The 17,212-nt window shown below is 37.9% G+C and overlaps 1 protein-coding gene across 4 annotated transcripts in view; it reads right to left on the reverse strand.

Annotated features, from left to right (window-relative positions):
- The window catches only part of ITGB4 (integrin subunit beta 4), a 1,147,860-nt gene that overhangs the window by 511,184 nt on the left and 619,464 nt on the right, over window positions 1-17,212 (reverse strand). For all 4 annotated transcript variants that reach the window (XM_044084971.1, XM_044084972.1, XM_044084974.1 and 1 more), the window contains exon 12: window positions 17,062-17,138. In XM_044084971.1, the coding sequence (XP_043940906.1) occupies window positions 17,062-17,138 (77 nt within the window). The remainder of the gene's footprint in view (window positions 1-17,061; window positions 17,139-17,212) is intronic.

Consider the following 17,212-nt stretch of genomic DNA (forward strand, 5'->3'; position numbering starts at 1 on the left):
CATAATCTCTGAACTGTCCCTGATTTTGACTCAAAATGTTGCTCTTCCCCTAATGATCCCTCCGCAAAATAGCAATTTTGGAAGAAAACATGGAGGGTTTATAATTAAGAAATAACTGTAATAATCAGATTACTTTTATTTCAGAAATGCATGTAGATTATTTTATTTTGTCAGCTGCTCAAGTTAGCAGTACTAATATTAAAGTGTCCCTTCTCTGACAGGTTCCCAGCTGTATTGTGTTGCTATTTTATATTTTTACATCACATTTTTGGTCCATTTTTCATAAAATTGTGTTTTATTTGGCAAATTAGTGACAAATAATTAAAGACTGAACTTAGAAAATAATGACAGACATTTGAGTTTCAGATTTCATACCATTCAGAAAATTCATACTAATGCAAGACCTCTATTAGCTTTCTAAGGTTATAAGAGCGATATTTTAAAAATTGTCCTTATTTTTGGGCCTTTGTCCCATTTCTTTGTATGGATTTGTCCAGATTTCTTGCTCTGAGGTTGAGAGGTATGAGAAATGTGTCAGGGCCATCACAAGTCAGCCAGAGACATTTCAAACTGTGACATACTTGTTACACCCCACTCCCCCATGTAGTGACTCTGGATGTGTCGAAGCAAGGCAAGGAGTAGTTATGCAGTGTAAATGTGCAGAGAATCCCACCCATCCAAGGTAGACACAAGTACTAGAGTGTCTTTTCATCTGTCCTTGATTTTTGCAGAATGGTCTGGTTTCTGTCATATGTTTTGTACTGTTGATTTATGCTTATTACTCAAAGTGCATGTTGCTCTGTGTTTAAGTAGCAATACTTTAATGACCATCAGGTAAGCTTGGCTGAGATTGCAAGATGCAAGTAAGCTTTAATAAGCATACTGTTAAAGAATTGCCAACATTGAAAGCCTTTCTGTTGCCATGTAGAGAATACTTAACTAGATAATGTATAAGCCTTGGGTATTGAAATGCATATGCCAGTATTTGTAATAAAGGACAGAATTACATTATTTTAAGAGTCTCATTACACTTGGAGACTTACAGTCATCTCTGCAGGCTTTAACCATAAACCGAATGCCAATCGTGTGGTCTATAACCTGTACAGTAATCCTTTTAAGCAATGCATCTTGAGATTATTTCTTGTTTGCTTTTCATTTTTTACTTTGATCATGTTTTCCCCATGAAACAAGTAGTTGTTAGGCAGCAGGTCTTTTTTTGGATAAGGAACATTTTACAAGTGGGGCATCAGAGATTTCTACTTTCAGCATGTTACTTTAATAAAGCTGAATATAAATTATAATTAGAACTGCAGTGCAAGAAGTGGTTTGAGTTGAGTGCTGCTTGTTTTTCTTATACTTGATTTTGACTGGCATTCCATTAATGTATTTAAAAAAAGTAATTTATTTCTTCATGCCTCACAACCTTTTTGTTTCCATCTAGATATTAAGCTGTCATGCAGCCAATGCATTGAAATATTTTTATTCTTCTACACTTCATTTTGTCTTGATTGGACTCTCATGACAACTGTTTGGCACCCAATGCAGTATATTTAGTTTTTGTGGTTTGCTACTACAGGTGTTTGTGTGTGTGGTAGGGAATACCTCAGGCTTGAATCCTGTACCTTGTATGCAGGTTGTAAAGACCTTAATTCCCTACCCACCACCATTTGTGAAAAACTGCAGATTTTTGCCTCATGTTTGATCTGATCTGTTCATCATAATATCTGTGGTTTGTAAATGTTGTAATGCTTGATATTTGATGGGGCAGTTGTAGCATTGTTGCCTCACAGCTGCAGGTTCTCAAGTTTGCTTCTTGGCTGGGGTGCCTTCTTTGTGGGTCTTTATCTTCTCCCTGTGTTTGTGTGGGTTTGCTTTTGTGTCCTCCCATGTTACAAAGACATGTCTGCATTACTTCTTCCTGGGCCTCTGCTGAATTTTTTTTTTGTTCCAAGTCAGACTGTCCTGATTAACAAATGTTAAATAAAATTGACAGGCATTTGAATTTCAGACTTCAGGTTTCTGAATGTTTAAGTCTTTGCATATTTGATGGTGCAGTGGTAGTATTGTTGCCTCACAGCTATAGGTTTTCTGGTTTGATTCTTAGCTGGGGTGCCTTCTGTGTGGAGTCTGCATCTCCTCCCTGTGTTTGTGTGGATTTGCTCTGGTGCCCTGTCATTTTACAAAGATGTGTCTGCAGTATTTCTCCCTGGGTCTCTGCTGAAAATTGTTTTTATTCTGTCAGCAGTAAAATTGACAGGCATTTGAATTTCAGACTTCATGTTCTTCAGAAAATACACAGTAACACAACCTTTTATTCTAGCAATTTTCTAAGTTTATAAGATGAATATTTGAAATTTGTCCCTATTTTTGGGACTGCATTCCCTCATTATTGGCTTCATCCAGGTCTTTTGTGCTAAGGTTGACAGCTATGGCAAGAACTGAATTCACTGAATGTTTGAGGGCTGTATTCCCTCATTACTGGGTTTGTCCAGGTGTTTTGTACTAAGAGGTTGACAGCTATGGTGAGAACTGAATTCACTAAATGATAGCCATTTAAGTTTCAGTCTTCCTCTTTACAAAGCAGCTGATTTGGCGTAGTGGTATGTTGCTCTGTTTTGCACAGGGAGCTTGGCAGTAAAATGTATGGTTCTAGCAACTTTCCAAGATTATACAAGCAATGTTTGTGTCCCTGGTTTTGGGCTTAATACATTTTGGCTTTTTCCAGTTTTCCTGTGCTGCAAAGTTGAGTATTGAGCAGATTTTACAAGGAGCTGAGAGCTGCAGGCGAACAGAAGTTTAGTGCTGCTTAAGTGAAGTTGGTTTGCCTTGTTAATAGCACAACAAGTTGTGTACTTGTCTTTGATGCAGAAGGCTGTGGGTTCTACTCCCACAAGGGGTGGATGCTGCTGTACTGAGAATGTTCTCCTTGGTGAAGATACTAACTATGAGTTTGTTATCAGTTTGCCATCCATTTCCTCTTGCAATATTACTAGCTTATCATTTTTTTAATGTAATATAGGCAATTTATTCCTGAGGGGCAACAGGCACTTTATTTTTCGATGAAACCATGAAATATAAAAGTGTTTGCTAGCAGCAACCTCTTCATTAGTTACAGATTTCTTTAATGTGGAATTATTTAGATGACTTTTACTTCTTCAGAGATAGTGCATATTTACTGATAATGGATTGTAGGATTGTGCATATTTACTGATAATGGACTGTAGAATTGTGCATATTTACTGATAATGGTGGACTGTAGAATTGTGCATATTTACTGATAATGGTGGACTGGAAGTCTGAGTAGACTTTTATGATAAATGTTCTGAACTGGGCAGTTTTGTCATTATGGGTGCATGCATTTTGTTTCATTGTTTACTGGAAAAATGTTCAAAACAAATTTAAATCTAACAACTGTAATATATTGTACAAGGAATATAATTTAGTACAATGAGGAAGGTGTATCAAAGAGCACATGTATGTTTCATATGCAAGGGGCCTATGATTTGAAAACAGCCCAAAATTAATCTTTATCTGCCACTGGCAAAATGTATTTTCTTTGAATGTGGGTTTCAATGATGTTTCAATGAATGTGAGTTTCAAGAGCAGAGAAGTTTTAATGCTAAGTTTTCATTGTGAGACTGCATTGCTTTGTTTAGTAGATGACTTAGTGTTTGTGCTGTAAAATACAAAATAAAACTTTCAAATGAAGTCCAACTCATCATACAAGTAAAGCAGTATGCACATTAGTGTTTATGGTAAATGGAGTGAAATAGCCAAGTAATGGTTCATAGGAATGGCTGCAGAGGCTCTTCAACCGTGATTTTGTCAGGGGGGGAAGGGCAGCAAACTCAGACAGGCCCAGCTGAACTATACCTCCCAACTGTCCAGATTTTCAAAGAATGAATAGATTTTTGCTTCTTATTTTTGGTTTGTTCTTCATAAAATTTGTAGTTTTCTGGCAAATCATTTAGAAATTAAGTCACTAAATAATGATACACTGAGTTTCAGACTTCATAACCTTCAGAAAAATGCATGCTAAAGTAAGAACTGTTATTCTATCAACTGTCTCAATTTGTACAAGAGCAATTTTTAGTACTGTTTATATGTTCCCCCAGTATATTTGGCCTTGTTCAGATTTACTGCATTAACAGGTTGAGAGGTACATGTAAATAAATTGCTTTATAGAATTAGGCATAGCCAACCTCTCAACTGTCTCCGATTTTGGCTTAAAATGTTGCTCTTCCCCCTAATAATCCCTTTGCAAAATAGCAATTTTGGAAGAAAACATGGAGGGTTTCCAATTAAGAAATAACTGTAATAATCAAAGTTATAGATTACTTGAAATGCATGTAGATTCTTTTATTTTGTCAGCTGCTCAAGTTAGCAGTACTAATATTAAAGTGTCCCTTCTTTGACAGGTTCCCAGCTGTATTGTGTGGCTATTTTATATTTTTGCATCACATTTGGTCAATTTTTCATAAAATTGTGTTTTTTGGCAAATTAGTGACAAATCAGTAAAGACGGAAGTTAGAAAATAATGGCAGACATTTGAGTTTCAGATTTTATACCCTTCAGAAAAGTCATACTTATGCAAGACCTATTCTATTATCTTTCTAAGTTTATTAGAGCAATATTTAAAAATTGTCCTTATTTGTGGGCATTGGTCCCACTTCTGTGTATGGCTTTGTCCAGATTTCTTGCTCTGAGGTTGAGAGGTATGACACGTGTCAGGGCCATCACAGTCAGCCAGAGACATTTCAAATTGTGACATACTTGTTGCACCCCACTCCACCATGTACTGACTCTGGATGTGTCCAAGCAAGGCGAGGAGTAGTTATGCAGTGTAAATGTGCAGTGTGTCGTCCCCCCCCCCCCATCCAAGGTAGACACAAGTACTACAGTGGCTTTTCATCTGTCCTTGATTTTGCAGAAAGGTCTGGTTTCTGTCATATTTTTGTACTGTTGATTTATGCTTATTACTCAAAGTGCCTGTTGCTCTGTGTTTAAGTAGCAATGCTTTAATGACCATAACGTAAGCTTGTCTGAGATCATAAGATGCAAGTAAGCTTTAATAAGCATACTGTTAAAGAATTGCCAACACTGAAAGCCTTTCTGTTGTTGCCATGCAGAGAATACTTGACTAGATAATGTATAAGCCTTGGGTATTAAAGGACAGGATTCCATTATTTTAAAAAAGCTCATTACACTTGTTGGAGACTTCCAGTCATCTCTACAGACTTTACCCGTAAACTAAACATAATGCCAATCATGTGTGGTCCATAACCTGTACAGCAATCCTTTAAGCAATGTATCTTGAGCTTGTTTCTTGTTTGCTTTTCATTTTTTACTTACATGTTTTCCCCATGAAACAAGTAGATAGTTGTCAGGCAGCAGGTCTTTTTTGGATAAGAAACATTTTTACAAGTGGGGGCATCACAGAGATTTCTACTTTCAGCATGTTACTTGGCACTTTAATAAAGCTGAATATAAATTATAATTAGAACTGCAGTGCAAGGAGAAGTGGTTTGAGTTGAGTGCTTCTGGTTTTGCTTGCACTTGATTTTGACTGGCATTCCAGTAATGTATTTAAAAAGTAATTTATTTTTTCATGCCTCACAACCTTTTGTTTCCATCTAGATATTAAGTAAGCTGTCATGCAGCCAATGCATTGAAATATTTGTATTCTTCTACACTTATTTTTGTCTTGATTGGACTCTCATAATGATGGTTTGCCATGCCACCCAGGGGAGTATATTTAATTAAAGTTAGTTTTTGTGGTTTTGAGCATAGCTCCTCCCCTTTCTTGTTGGCCACACCCCTTACCCTTGACCCCACCCATTCAGCTGGCTCCTGCAGCCCCCCTTTGATTTGAAGTCACCAGCCGCCACTGCAAGTTCCATGAGCTCATTTAAGAAAAGACCTGAGCACTGATATTCAGATTAGTGTAGCATTGCAATGCAAGTAGGATGGGAACAAGCTCAGCTACAGACAGCCCCCATGTTTTCACAGTCGTTGCAGCAGAAGCTGTGGGACTATTATAAATGTTTTATTAAACTTTCTTTGGAGCACTTACTTGAGTTTACAAATGATGCACTGACCAACAGCTTGCAGTTATTACCTGATTACGTTCTGAGTCCCACTTCTAACTGGTGAACACAGTCACTGGGTACTGATATGCTGGCTCAAACCATAACGAATCATATCCAAAGTCACTTACAAGCTAGTAAGTTATTCCTACAATTGGTCTGTCAGAGGACAACTTCTATTCCAGAAATGCAGAGATCATTTTATTTCTTAAAATGTGAGCAAATTACTCCCAAACTGTGAACTGTATCTCATGCCTCTCAACTGTACAGATGTTCGCAATGTCCAGATTTTTACCCTGTATTTTTGTGTTTTTCTCATAAAATTGTGTTTTTTCTGGCAAATTGTTGGCAAATTATTGAGGGTAAAAATCAGAAAATAATGACAGTCATTTGAGTTCAAAAAAATTCATACTAAGGCAAAACCTGTTGTTCTATCTATTTTTTTAAGTTAGTAAGAGCAATATTTAAAAATAAATGTAAATATGACAAATATACACATGAAGTTATTTAAGCAAAATATCTTTTTCACAATAATAATAATAATAATAATAATAATAACCATTTGTTAACCAGGTAGATCCACTGGACACACAGTTCCTTTTCGGAGCAATGTCTGGTTAAATGACTTGCTCAAGGTCACACAGATAAATGAGGGCTGAGAGAAGTGAACCATGTGTCCACAGGAACTACAGCTCACAGCCTTAACACTCTCCAGCAACTGCCACTATTGTATTTAATTCCCCTCCTTAAATTCCCCAGTGCTCTGAACAAATTTCCCTTAGTATAAATATCACCTTAGATCTACCCAGGAAAAAAGGCCAGTGGTCTAGTTGACTAACCCAGTTAACAATGTATAAATAAATTAATTAATTAATACACAATCAACCACCCAACCAACTAACCCTTTGGGAAATATTCTGTCACCTGAAGCATCTTTTAGTAACGCTTTCTAAGAGCAGGTATAAATACTTATTAAGCTGCCAGTGGGTTGCTGCCTTGTTTTTCCATTAGTGCATTACTTAGCCTTTGTTAACTAAGCAAGTAGGTTGATGCTATGTGATCCTTTACAGTTGGCATCTGAGCACAGAAGGCAATGCAACAAATACAGAGTACAAAGAACAACATTCTGATTACAATACCAAGGATTACATCATAAGACAAACAAAAACAAAAATTCATAAGGGCCAAAAATACTTCATGTTGAAACTGGACTTTACCTTATCACATATGGCCACCTTAATAAACATTTACATCCATCCACCTATTATGGAAAGTTCTGGCTAAGCAATCTTCCAGTAATTACTTCAGGACCTTTAGAGAGTTATGAAAGAATTTTAGTAAGTTATGTCTACCTTCTGAACAGGATCTCTTACACCACATGACCAGAATCAGATTTCTTTTCAGTTTCTGTTAAATGTCTGAAATGTGGCGTCGCCTCTATCCTCCAGTTCAACAGTTCAAGGTAGGACCATGGTACATGTCAGTCTATTCCTGGTCTTCACTATCACATCCAGCAGAGGACAGTACTCCTATTTTCACAGTATTATGAAGAAGACAGTGTATTAAAATATGACACCACTGTTTTCCACTGACACTGGAATTCTGCCATGAAATGGAAGATATTTTGTAGAAAACGTAGCCCGGTAATCTTTCCTAATATTCGCTTAATATAATCTTTCCAAACAGGCTGAAGTAAATTTTAGTTTTGTTCTTTTTTGTGACAATGAATCATTCTGAACAAGTACCATTAAAGACATAAATTGTTATATGATGATTGTCTAGGGCCTCTGTTAAACTCCAGCAATAACATTCAAATTCCTACATAGGTAGTTCATGTTCTAATTTCACAAAGGGAGCAAGAAAAAACAAACACCTTTTCTAAATGCAAGGAAAGGCAGAAATAGTTATGAATCTTTACTCTCCCCCTCTGAAACACAGATATTTAAAGTTCTTACACAAAAGGATTTTTAAAGACTTAGAAAAAAAAATTATACATTTACACTATTTACACAGTCTACCACAAAATGGTATCCTCCATGTCTTGAACGTATATATATATATATATATATATATATATATATATATATATATATATATGTATATATATATATATTTTATTTTATTTATTATTTATTTATTTTACATTTGTTAACCAGGGGTGTCTGACTGAGCCGAAAAGGCTCTTTTTCAGCAGAGGCATGGGGAGAAAAACTCCACAAAGAAAAATTACAGACATATTTAGTTATTTAGACATGATCAGTATACACACAAATTACAAGAGACATGTTTTTACAGTGGTATGTGGCACATAAACAGTTACAGTGAAGAGAACAAACAAAAAAATATTAATTTTAAAAATAAAGGTAATTAATAGATTTGTGGTGTACAGCTGAAATTTGGAACATAGGTAGAACACATACATAGTACACAGGTACAGTACATACATTGTAGATTAGCTAGTGTTTGTGAGTAAGATTGAAAACTATTATCATGTGCTCTAGATTTTGTATGTATGTGTTATCCGCTTTCACTAGCCTGGGGAGCAATCATGGCACTGCCAACTTTCCTTGAGATGTTGCCTGAAGAGGTCTTTAAAGGAGGCTTTGGATGATGTGTTTTGAATGCTTGTAGGAACAGAGTTCCATTTTTTAGCCACTGAACTACTATATAGTGCATCTCCAAAGCTATTGTAGCTGTTGGTGATGTCTAGTAGTAGTTTGCTTGATGATCTAAGAGGCCTTTTGGCTGAGTGATGTTGTACTAGGTTTTTGAGGGCAGGACACTTATTGGGGAGGTAATAGATAGAATGACAGAGGCAGAGCTGATTGTAGGTTAGGAGGTTGGGCAGTTCAAGCCAGTGGATCTGTCTCAAAGCAGTACAGTGATGAGTTCTATATGAGCAACTTGCAGCAAAGCGGGCAATTCTGTTATAGCATATAGCATAGTATATATATATATATATATATATATATATAAATATATAAAGCTTTGATAATATATATATATATATATATATATATATATATATATATATATGTGTATATATATATATATATATATATATATATATATATATATATAGATATAGGTATATGTTATACATATATGGTTATGGCTCAAATAATTAAAAGCACATTTGACTGAAAAGGTTTGGGGGGGTAAAAAACACTGAAAGCATAAAATGTTGGAAGCACATGTGACTGAATGCTCAAAAGTTTGTGAACGCTCAATTTTTATACTGTTTGTAAGTAGGATTATGCAGGAAGATGAATTTTGATTTAAAAAAAATTATAGTGGCTGGTGAGTATTTGCCAATGTTCAGGGGTTAGGGTAAAGGTTAAATAAGGGGACAGATTTACTGTTTTGCTTCTTTGATGTTGTGCAGGTGTTCTGTGTTTTTTGTCTTGTATAGTGGTACTATAAGTGAAAGGTGGTTTTAGTAACATAATGTGTAGGGTTAGAGGCAGGAGTAGGGATAAGGTTAGCATACAAGAGTAAGGTGGTATGGGGGACAGCTGAAGCACGTGCATTGCATCATCATTTTTCTTCTATTACCTCTCACCCTCTTAGAACAAGAGATCTGGACAAAGCCATAGATAAAAGAAGGACAAAGGTCCAAAAATGGGAACAATTTTTAAATATTGCTCTTACAAACTTAGAAAGTTGATAATATAAGAAAGTTGATAATATAGCAGGTTTTGCATTAGCATGAATTTTCTGAAGGATATGAAGTCTGAAACTCAAATGTATGTTATTATTTTCAAACTTCAATCTTTAATGATGTACCACTAATTTGCCAGAAAACCACAATTTTATGAAAAACGGATCAAAAGTTTGAGGCCAAAATCTGGACAGTCTGCGAAAATCTGTAGAGTTGAGAGGTATGAGTTGACATTAACAATGTTGACATTTGGGTGTTTTGACTTACAGCAGTATATCTGCATCTATATGGGGGTGCAGAGGGGTGTGCTCCTGCAAAAGCACCTGTTCTGTGAAAGTTGTATTGCTTCTGATGATACATTCTATTGACTTTTTAAATAGAATGTATCACAAAAAGAAGTGTTTACATAAATCTTCTTACAAGTAAATATGTATAATTCAGTACAATTCAGAACAACTTTTTAATCACACAGCAAAGTTGCACTAAAATTAAAATCTTCTCTGAATATAATGGCAAATAGTTTTATAAAATTTTACAAAGTTGAATGTATCATCAAACTCCCTGAAAATTCACTATTCCGAAATTTGTTACTGTTGATTTTCCCAAATTTGTCCTTAAATTATTTTTGAACAAGTTTCAAAACATATGTAATGCATTATGAACATGTTGATTACCATTAGCATTTGCAAGTATTCCTCCTAACTTGCTGCCCTCAGTAAATTTATACAGCCAACAAAATTAATTTATGATATGGCAACTTGACAAAAGGAAACAGAAAAAGGATTTGAGTTTTCAAGGTAGGCTAGAATGTAGAAATATCAGAGGGAAATAACTTTTCCTTGCTGCACAAGACACTGGATTGGTAGATCTGGAAATGGTCATTGAATTTAAGCTTGTCCTCAGGAAGGCCAGTATGTCTTCACTTTTATTCCAGCTCTTGTTCATACCAACTTGTTCAAATGCCAGCACATCTTGGATGTACTTAAACATATGTTACCTGAACAAGAACTTCAAAAATGGCCCTATTGCAGGCCAGCATTAGCTGGCCTAAAGGGGTAGTCCAGCAGTTTGTAAGAAATTAGCAGAATCAGAGAATCTAGTTAGAGGTCATACGTTTGTATGAATCATTAATTCAACCAGTTCAAGTTCAGGTGATCATGTCAAATGGAGCCCTAAGCTGAAATGACTCCATTAGTATCTGACCAGAAAAAACAACCTACAAGTGTCCAAACTAGTGAGTTGAAGAGAAAATAACCTGAAGAAATCCAGAGCCTACCATAATTTGATAATAAACACTGTATTGACCCAAACACTGCAGATATCCCATATTTTCACTAATCCAGCAATAAAACAATGAGGAGTTTTGCAACAACAACAACAAAAAAAAAGCCTGCAGAAAAATCCTGAAACTACCTGTGAATAATAGAAAAGGAGATCTCTCTAATTCTTCCTTTCATGCAGGATGAATACAAATGAGACAGTTGACCACATAGAACATGAGTCGTGTCAGATCAGATTTAAAACGTATTATTCCTCTGAAAGTTTCAAATCTAAGGAAGTATGCAATGAGGACATTGGTATGGTTACAACCAAGCAGGACAAATGTTTTCATCAAACCATGTCTCCATTATGAATTGCAGGCCATCATTATGGAACATAAGAAAAAAAATGTCTGATTCATTGAGAATTTAAATATTTTACTTGCCAAGTTACCTCTATGAAGCACCATTTAACCATTGTTTTGTCCCTTATGCTAGAATTCTACCTAAAATTCAGAGATATTGCCTTCATGCAAGAAAACGTCCTGTATGAAAAGGAATTCACTTCAGGTCAGAGACCAGTCAAACAAGGATCTGTCTCCTGCAATTTGAGAACACATCCATATCTCTCTAGTGGCCAACAACTGCTTTATCTACCCTTAGGATACTTAGCTAATTATAAGGGTAAATTGGCAAGGTGGTGTTCTCTGGTAGATTATACCATAGGTGGACCACAAATGGCATCTTTATGATAAGGAAACCTCATTCAAGACAAAATCACAAAAAGACTACATGGGAATAAAAAACAGCAACATTCAAACAGTCACACGAAGTATTTAAAAAGCTTGATACTACAAAATATTTTTTAACTTAAATAAGATGACTGAAGAAAGTACAACTGTATACGTTGCACTTACTCATAACAACAGATATTTGAATTCCTTATTGCTGTAATAACCTTTAGGCTATATAAGTTATACCCTGCTCAGAATACAAAAACTGACCAGCTTCACAAAGCTCTGGCTCCCTCCCACTCCTTCACTCTGACTGCTGAGTGACTAGCCTCAAGGAGGGAAATCAGCAACCAGAGCAAATGTTTGTTTTCAGGACTTTCTTTCACCTCAAGAAGAAGCAGCACATGGGCTGCAAAAAGTTTCATTTCTGGAAGTAAAGTCCCTGCTGGGGAACCTTTCCACACACAATGTATTTCCCTTACAGGAACATATTATGTAAAATTATTTTCTAACTAAAAACTGTATTTCCCGCTTAAGAAAAAGTACAGTTTTGTACCTACCATAAATGTAGATGTTCGAAGATCCACATTGCTGCAGTCATAACCTGTGGGTAGTCCGCTGTCCTCGGTCAGCCCGAATCCCAAAGTGTTAGGCTGGCGTCGGTCATGGTCGCTGGTACTAAAGCGCATGACCGACGTCATATCCTCAGTCTTTCTTGCCCCAGATGTCAGAAGGCCATAAAAAGAAAGGCCTAAGCCAAAAAACAGGAAAACATCCAACCACCCATGTACAAACAATATTTACAACCCAAACCACACAACCACCCTAAACTACAGTGGGGAAGGAGGGAGGACTGCAGCAATGTGGATCTTCGAACATCTACATTTATGGTAGGTACAAAACTGTACTATGTTCTTCATCTCACATTGCTGCAGTCATAACCTGTGGGTAGAATCCCAAAGCAAAGGTAAAGGGAGGTTGGCAAAATCATAAAGCATTGGGAGCTGCTAACATGCCCTGCAAAACTGCAGTGGCAAACCCAGCCCTAGATTTTGAATAAAGAGGGAGATGATAATGTTTAGAAAAAGTGTGCACTGAACTCCAAGTAGCTGCCTCCAAAATATCTTTAGTAGCTACACCCCTCAGAAAAGCAGTAGAAGTGGCAGTAGCCCTAGTGGAATGAGGTCTGATTCCAGCCGGAATCTCCTTACCATGATGAGAATAACAAAAAGCAATACAATGACCAATCCACTTAGAAATAGTTTGTTTAGAAACAGGTTTTCCCTGAGAACCCAAAGCAAAAGAAACAAACAACTGTTGAGACTGTCTGAACCCTTTAGTTCTGCTCAAATAATAACGCAACTGCCTGTGAATATCCAAAGAGTGCAAAATCTTTTCCCCTTTATTTTGGGGATCAGCATAAAAAGTAGGCAAATGAATAGACTGGTTCAAGGCCACATTTGAGACCACTTTAGGCATGAATGTAGGGTTAGTACGCAAAGAGACCCTGTCCTTATGAAAAATTAGGAAGTAAAGGGTAAGATTTCTTTGCTTGTCCGGGGTCAAAAACGCCATCTGAGAGGCTGTATTCAGTCTCACACCCAGAAAGCACATGTCCTGAGAGGGTACTAGACTGGACTTTATTTCATTCACAGAATACCCTAGGCACCTTAGCACTGCCATAACATACTGAAGATGGTGAAGTAGCTTGTCTTTGTCTTGAGCAAGAATCAGGCAATCGTCCAAATAAGGATAAATTTGTATTCCTCTTAACCGTAAGAAGGCTATCACCGGAGCCAGAACCTTTGTGAACACCCTGGGCGCAGTAGATAAGCCAAAGGGCAATGCAGAGAACTGATAATGTAAAGTACCAGCCCGAAAACGCAGGAATCTCTTGCATCTTGGCCTGATAGGAATATGAAGATAAACCTCCTTGAGATCCAGAGTTACCATCCAGTGATCTTTGCCTAGCATAGGTAGAAGTTGTTGCAAAGTCAACATTTTGAATTTTGGAATGGCCAGGTATGTGTTGAGAATAGACAAATCCAGAATTGGCCTCCAAGTGTTTCCTTTCTTTGGTACAAGAAACAGGCGAGAATAAAATCCTAGGCCCACCTCTGATGGGGGGACCTGCTGGATAGCTCCCATTTGAAGAAGTAAAGAAATCTGTTTGTGAGCCTCTGCCTTTTGCAGAGGAGGAACGTCTGGCATGCCTTTGAAAGGGGGCAATGTGTGGAAATAAAACTTGTAGCCTCGGTTTATAATGTCCAACACCCATTTGTCCTGGGTGACTAAAAGCCAATTTTGCCTGAAAAGTGCCAACTTTCCTCCCAGAGGAGCTGCCAGACAGGAAGGATCGGGCAGCTGAAGATGTAGGTCATTGGGTCTGTTTACGAAAGGACTGGCCCCTGCCCTCACCTGTAGACTGTGCAGAAGAACTCCACGTCCTAGGCCTGAAAGAACCCTGTGCATGAGCTCTGCCCCTACCATGTCTAGATCTGCCCCTAGACTGTAAATCAGAGGAAGGGGAAGCCCATCCCTTAGTAGGCCAATTTCTGCTAAACTTAGGGGGCTGCACCTGCAAAAAATCTTTAACAGTCTGCATAGACTTAGCTTTGTCCTCCATTTTCTTCAAGACTGACTTCACAGGAGAACCAAACAAAACTTCAGAGTGAAGAGGAGCATCCAGAATTCGAGCTTTAACATGCTCTGACAAGTTCTGATCCTTAAGCCAGGCGTGCCTACGAATAACTGATCCAGTGGCAGCCACCCTGGAAGAGGCCTGCAAAGCATCAAAACCACACTGCAAAGAATGCTTACCCACCTGATCAGAGGCATGAACTAAATTCTGTAATTCTTTACACTCTATGCCCTCTGCTAAAGCATCCACCTTAGATTTCAATTGACTAAGAAGAAAATTCTGGTACTTTAGCATATGAAACTGGCAATTTAAAGCCCTCATTGCAAGAGTGGAAGAGGTATACACTTTTTTACCCCACCTATCCAGAGCTCTAGAGTCCTTATCCATGGGAACTGGATTCTTTACAACAGAAGCCCTGACACCTTTAGGTCCCTGGCTAATAGTTTCTGGGTCAGCCCTAGGGCTCTTATACAAATATTAATGAGCCTCTGGCACCCTGTAATATCTGTCTGGCTTAACCGGGGCAGGAGGCAAAGAGTCTGGATTAAGGGAAGCCTCAGAGAAAACATCCTGCACAACATCCAAAACCGGAGGTATAGCCAAGGGCCTATGTTATGGTAAAAACAAGAATTCCCTAAGCCTCTTTCGGGAATCTGAGAAATCCTGACCTTCCCTTTTAAAATGCTCCCTCATAGAATGCAGGGTTTCTGAAAAAGAAAAATCCTCTGGAGGGGAAGCAGAAGGACTAGAATCCTCTGCGTCAGAATCAGAATAAGGGGGAAAATCCTGAATGTCTATAGCCGAAGACTCTGAATAATCTGAAGAATGTTCCAATCCTTCCACCTCTGGCTCCACCCTAGGCCTCTTATCTGGAGGGGGCATAGAACCTCTGATCAAGGTAATCAAATCTTCTGCCATTTTAAGCATGTGTTTTTTAGGCACAGAACCTGCAGAACTAGGACTGACACCAGAGGAAGACAAACCAGGCCTGGCCTTTGCTGGTACCTTAGAGACAGAGGGAGAAGGCCTAACCACCTTATGCAAAGAAGGGAGCACAGCAACCTGAGAGGCCCCCTCAGCCTGACCTGACTCCTGAGAGGCCACATCTTGCAAAACTAAAGGTTCCCCCTGAGACTCAACTGAAACCTCGACCGGATCCATAGATTCCACCGTGGTTTCTAAAGAACCGGCGTCCGGGACGGACGACTCATCCTGCTTGGATTTCAACGACTTCCGGAGGATCCGACGGCATATTGTAATTACAAAGACAAGCCTAGCACAATCTAACCTACGTTTAATGGTGCGCTTATTAAATTTATCAGGCCCCAAACAAGGAATACAAAGAGAGTGGTAATCCCTATGAGGTATCTGTTTCCCACAAGAAATACAATTATTCACTTTTTCTGACATCCGGATTTAACTGAGGCAAGAAAAGACAAAAATATTCCAACTTGGTCTTCGGTCTGAAACTCAGAATAAAATTTCACACTTGCAACCGCTGCTTCTGCTTCGGACCATGCGGCAAGAAAGACTGAGGATATGACGTCGGTCATGCGCTTTAGTACCACGGTGTACTGATATCAGATCTAAGCGACCATGACCGACGCCAGCCTAACACTTTGGGATTCGGGCCGACCGAGGACAGCGGACTACCCACAGGTTATGACTGCAGCAATGTGAGATGAAGAACATCTATCATTTTTTTACAGTATCTGAAGTTTCCTGTCATGCACTGCTGTTTTTAGCTACAAAGTTTTTTTTTTAGCTAAATGGGATTTTTTTTTAGGAAAATATGTATTACTTGTGTAAACTTTGAAATGTGTGACTAAAACTTTTAATTTGGGATGGCCAGCAATATCTGTATTGCTTGTATATACTTCATGACTGGGTGGGAGGTTGGCATAATGGTTAAATTGTTAACCTTATAGACACAAGGTGCAGGGGTTTGATTCTGACATGGGGTAATTGGCTAGGCTTATAATAGCCTACATGGGGGTTAGCCTAGTACTAATCTATGAACCTATGACTACCTACCTGATTTTTTTTTCTGTCAGTGCGCTTATAACACTGAAAGTTATTTTGACAGGGTTTTTTTGAATCCTGCTTGTCCACTTATTTTGTGAAGGGACTAGGGAAAAAAGTGTGGCTGTAAGTTTGCTGCTTGTGGACACTACATGACAATGTCAATAAAAAGGCCTGAGTTGTGATCAGTCTGTATGCATCTGGGACAATGAGGCTGATCAGCAGGTTCACTATTTCTGGAAAATTTTGTACATAAAATTAATATAAAACTATCACTCAGTCATAGCATCCACTGTGAAACTGCAACTACAGTGTGGCTACAGAAAACTTATTCTCGTTGTAACAGCACACACACACACACACACACACACACACACACACACACACACACACACACACACACACACACACACACACACTTAAGCCATCATGTTGAACACATACTTTATTTAATACATTAAACTGAAAGATGGCTGGAATTTCAAACTGACTTCCTGCAACTTGATTAGAATTCAGAATATTCAGAATTAACTAAAGCCTCCCTACATGGGCACAGCATTTCTGTTCCTTATGCTATTATTTGACAAACTATTGCTTGGTTTTAGAGATCTGTAATCAAAACAAGATTTAGAGGAAGTGTCCAAGGCTTTCCACTTACCAGCCAGGATGACAGACACACTCTCCACAGACCATATCTCCATGGTAGTTGCACTTTGGGGAGCTGATCTCTTTTGACTGTAAATGAGAAAAATAGACAGGAAATCAGTTATTCTCTTAAAAAAGCAACCTTATCTAGAATTACATTTCTG

This window comes from Protopterus annectens, chromosome 10.part0 (genome assembly GCF_019279795.1).
Source record: "Protopterus annectens isolate FY-2018-M chromosome 10.part0, PAN1.0, whole genome shotgun sequence".
Classification (NCBI taxonomy): Eukaryota; Metazoa; Chordata; order Ceratodontiformes; family Protopteridae; genus Protopterus; species Protopterus annectens.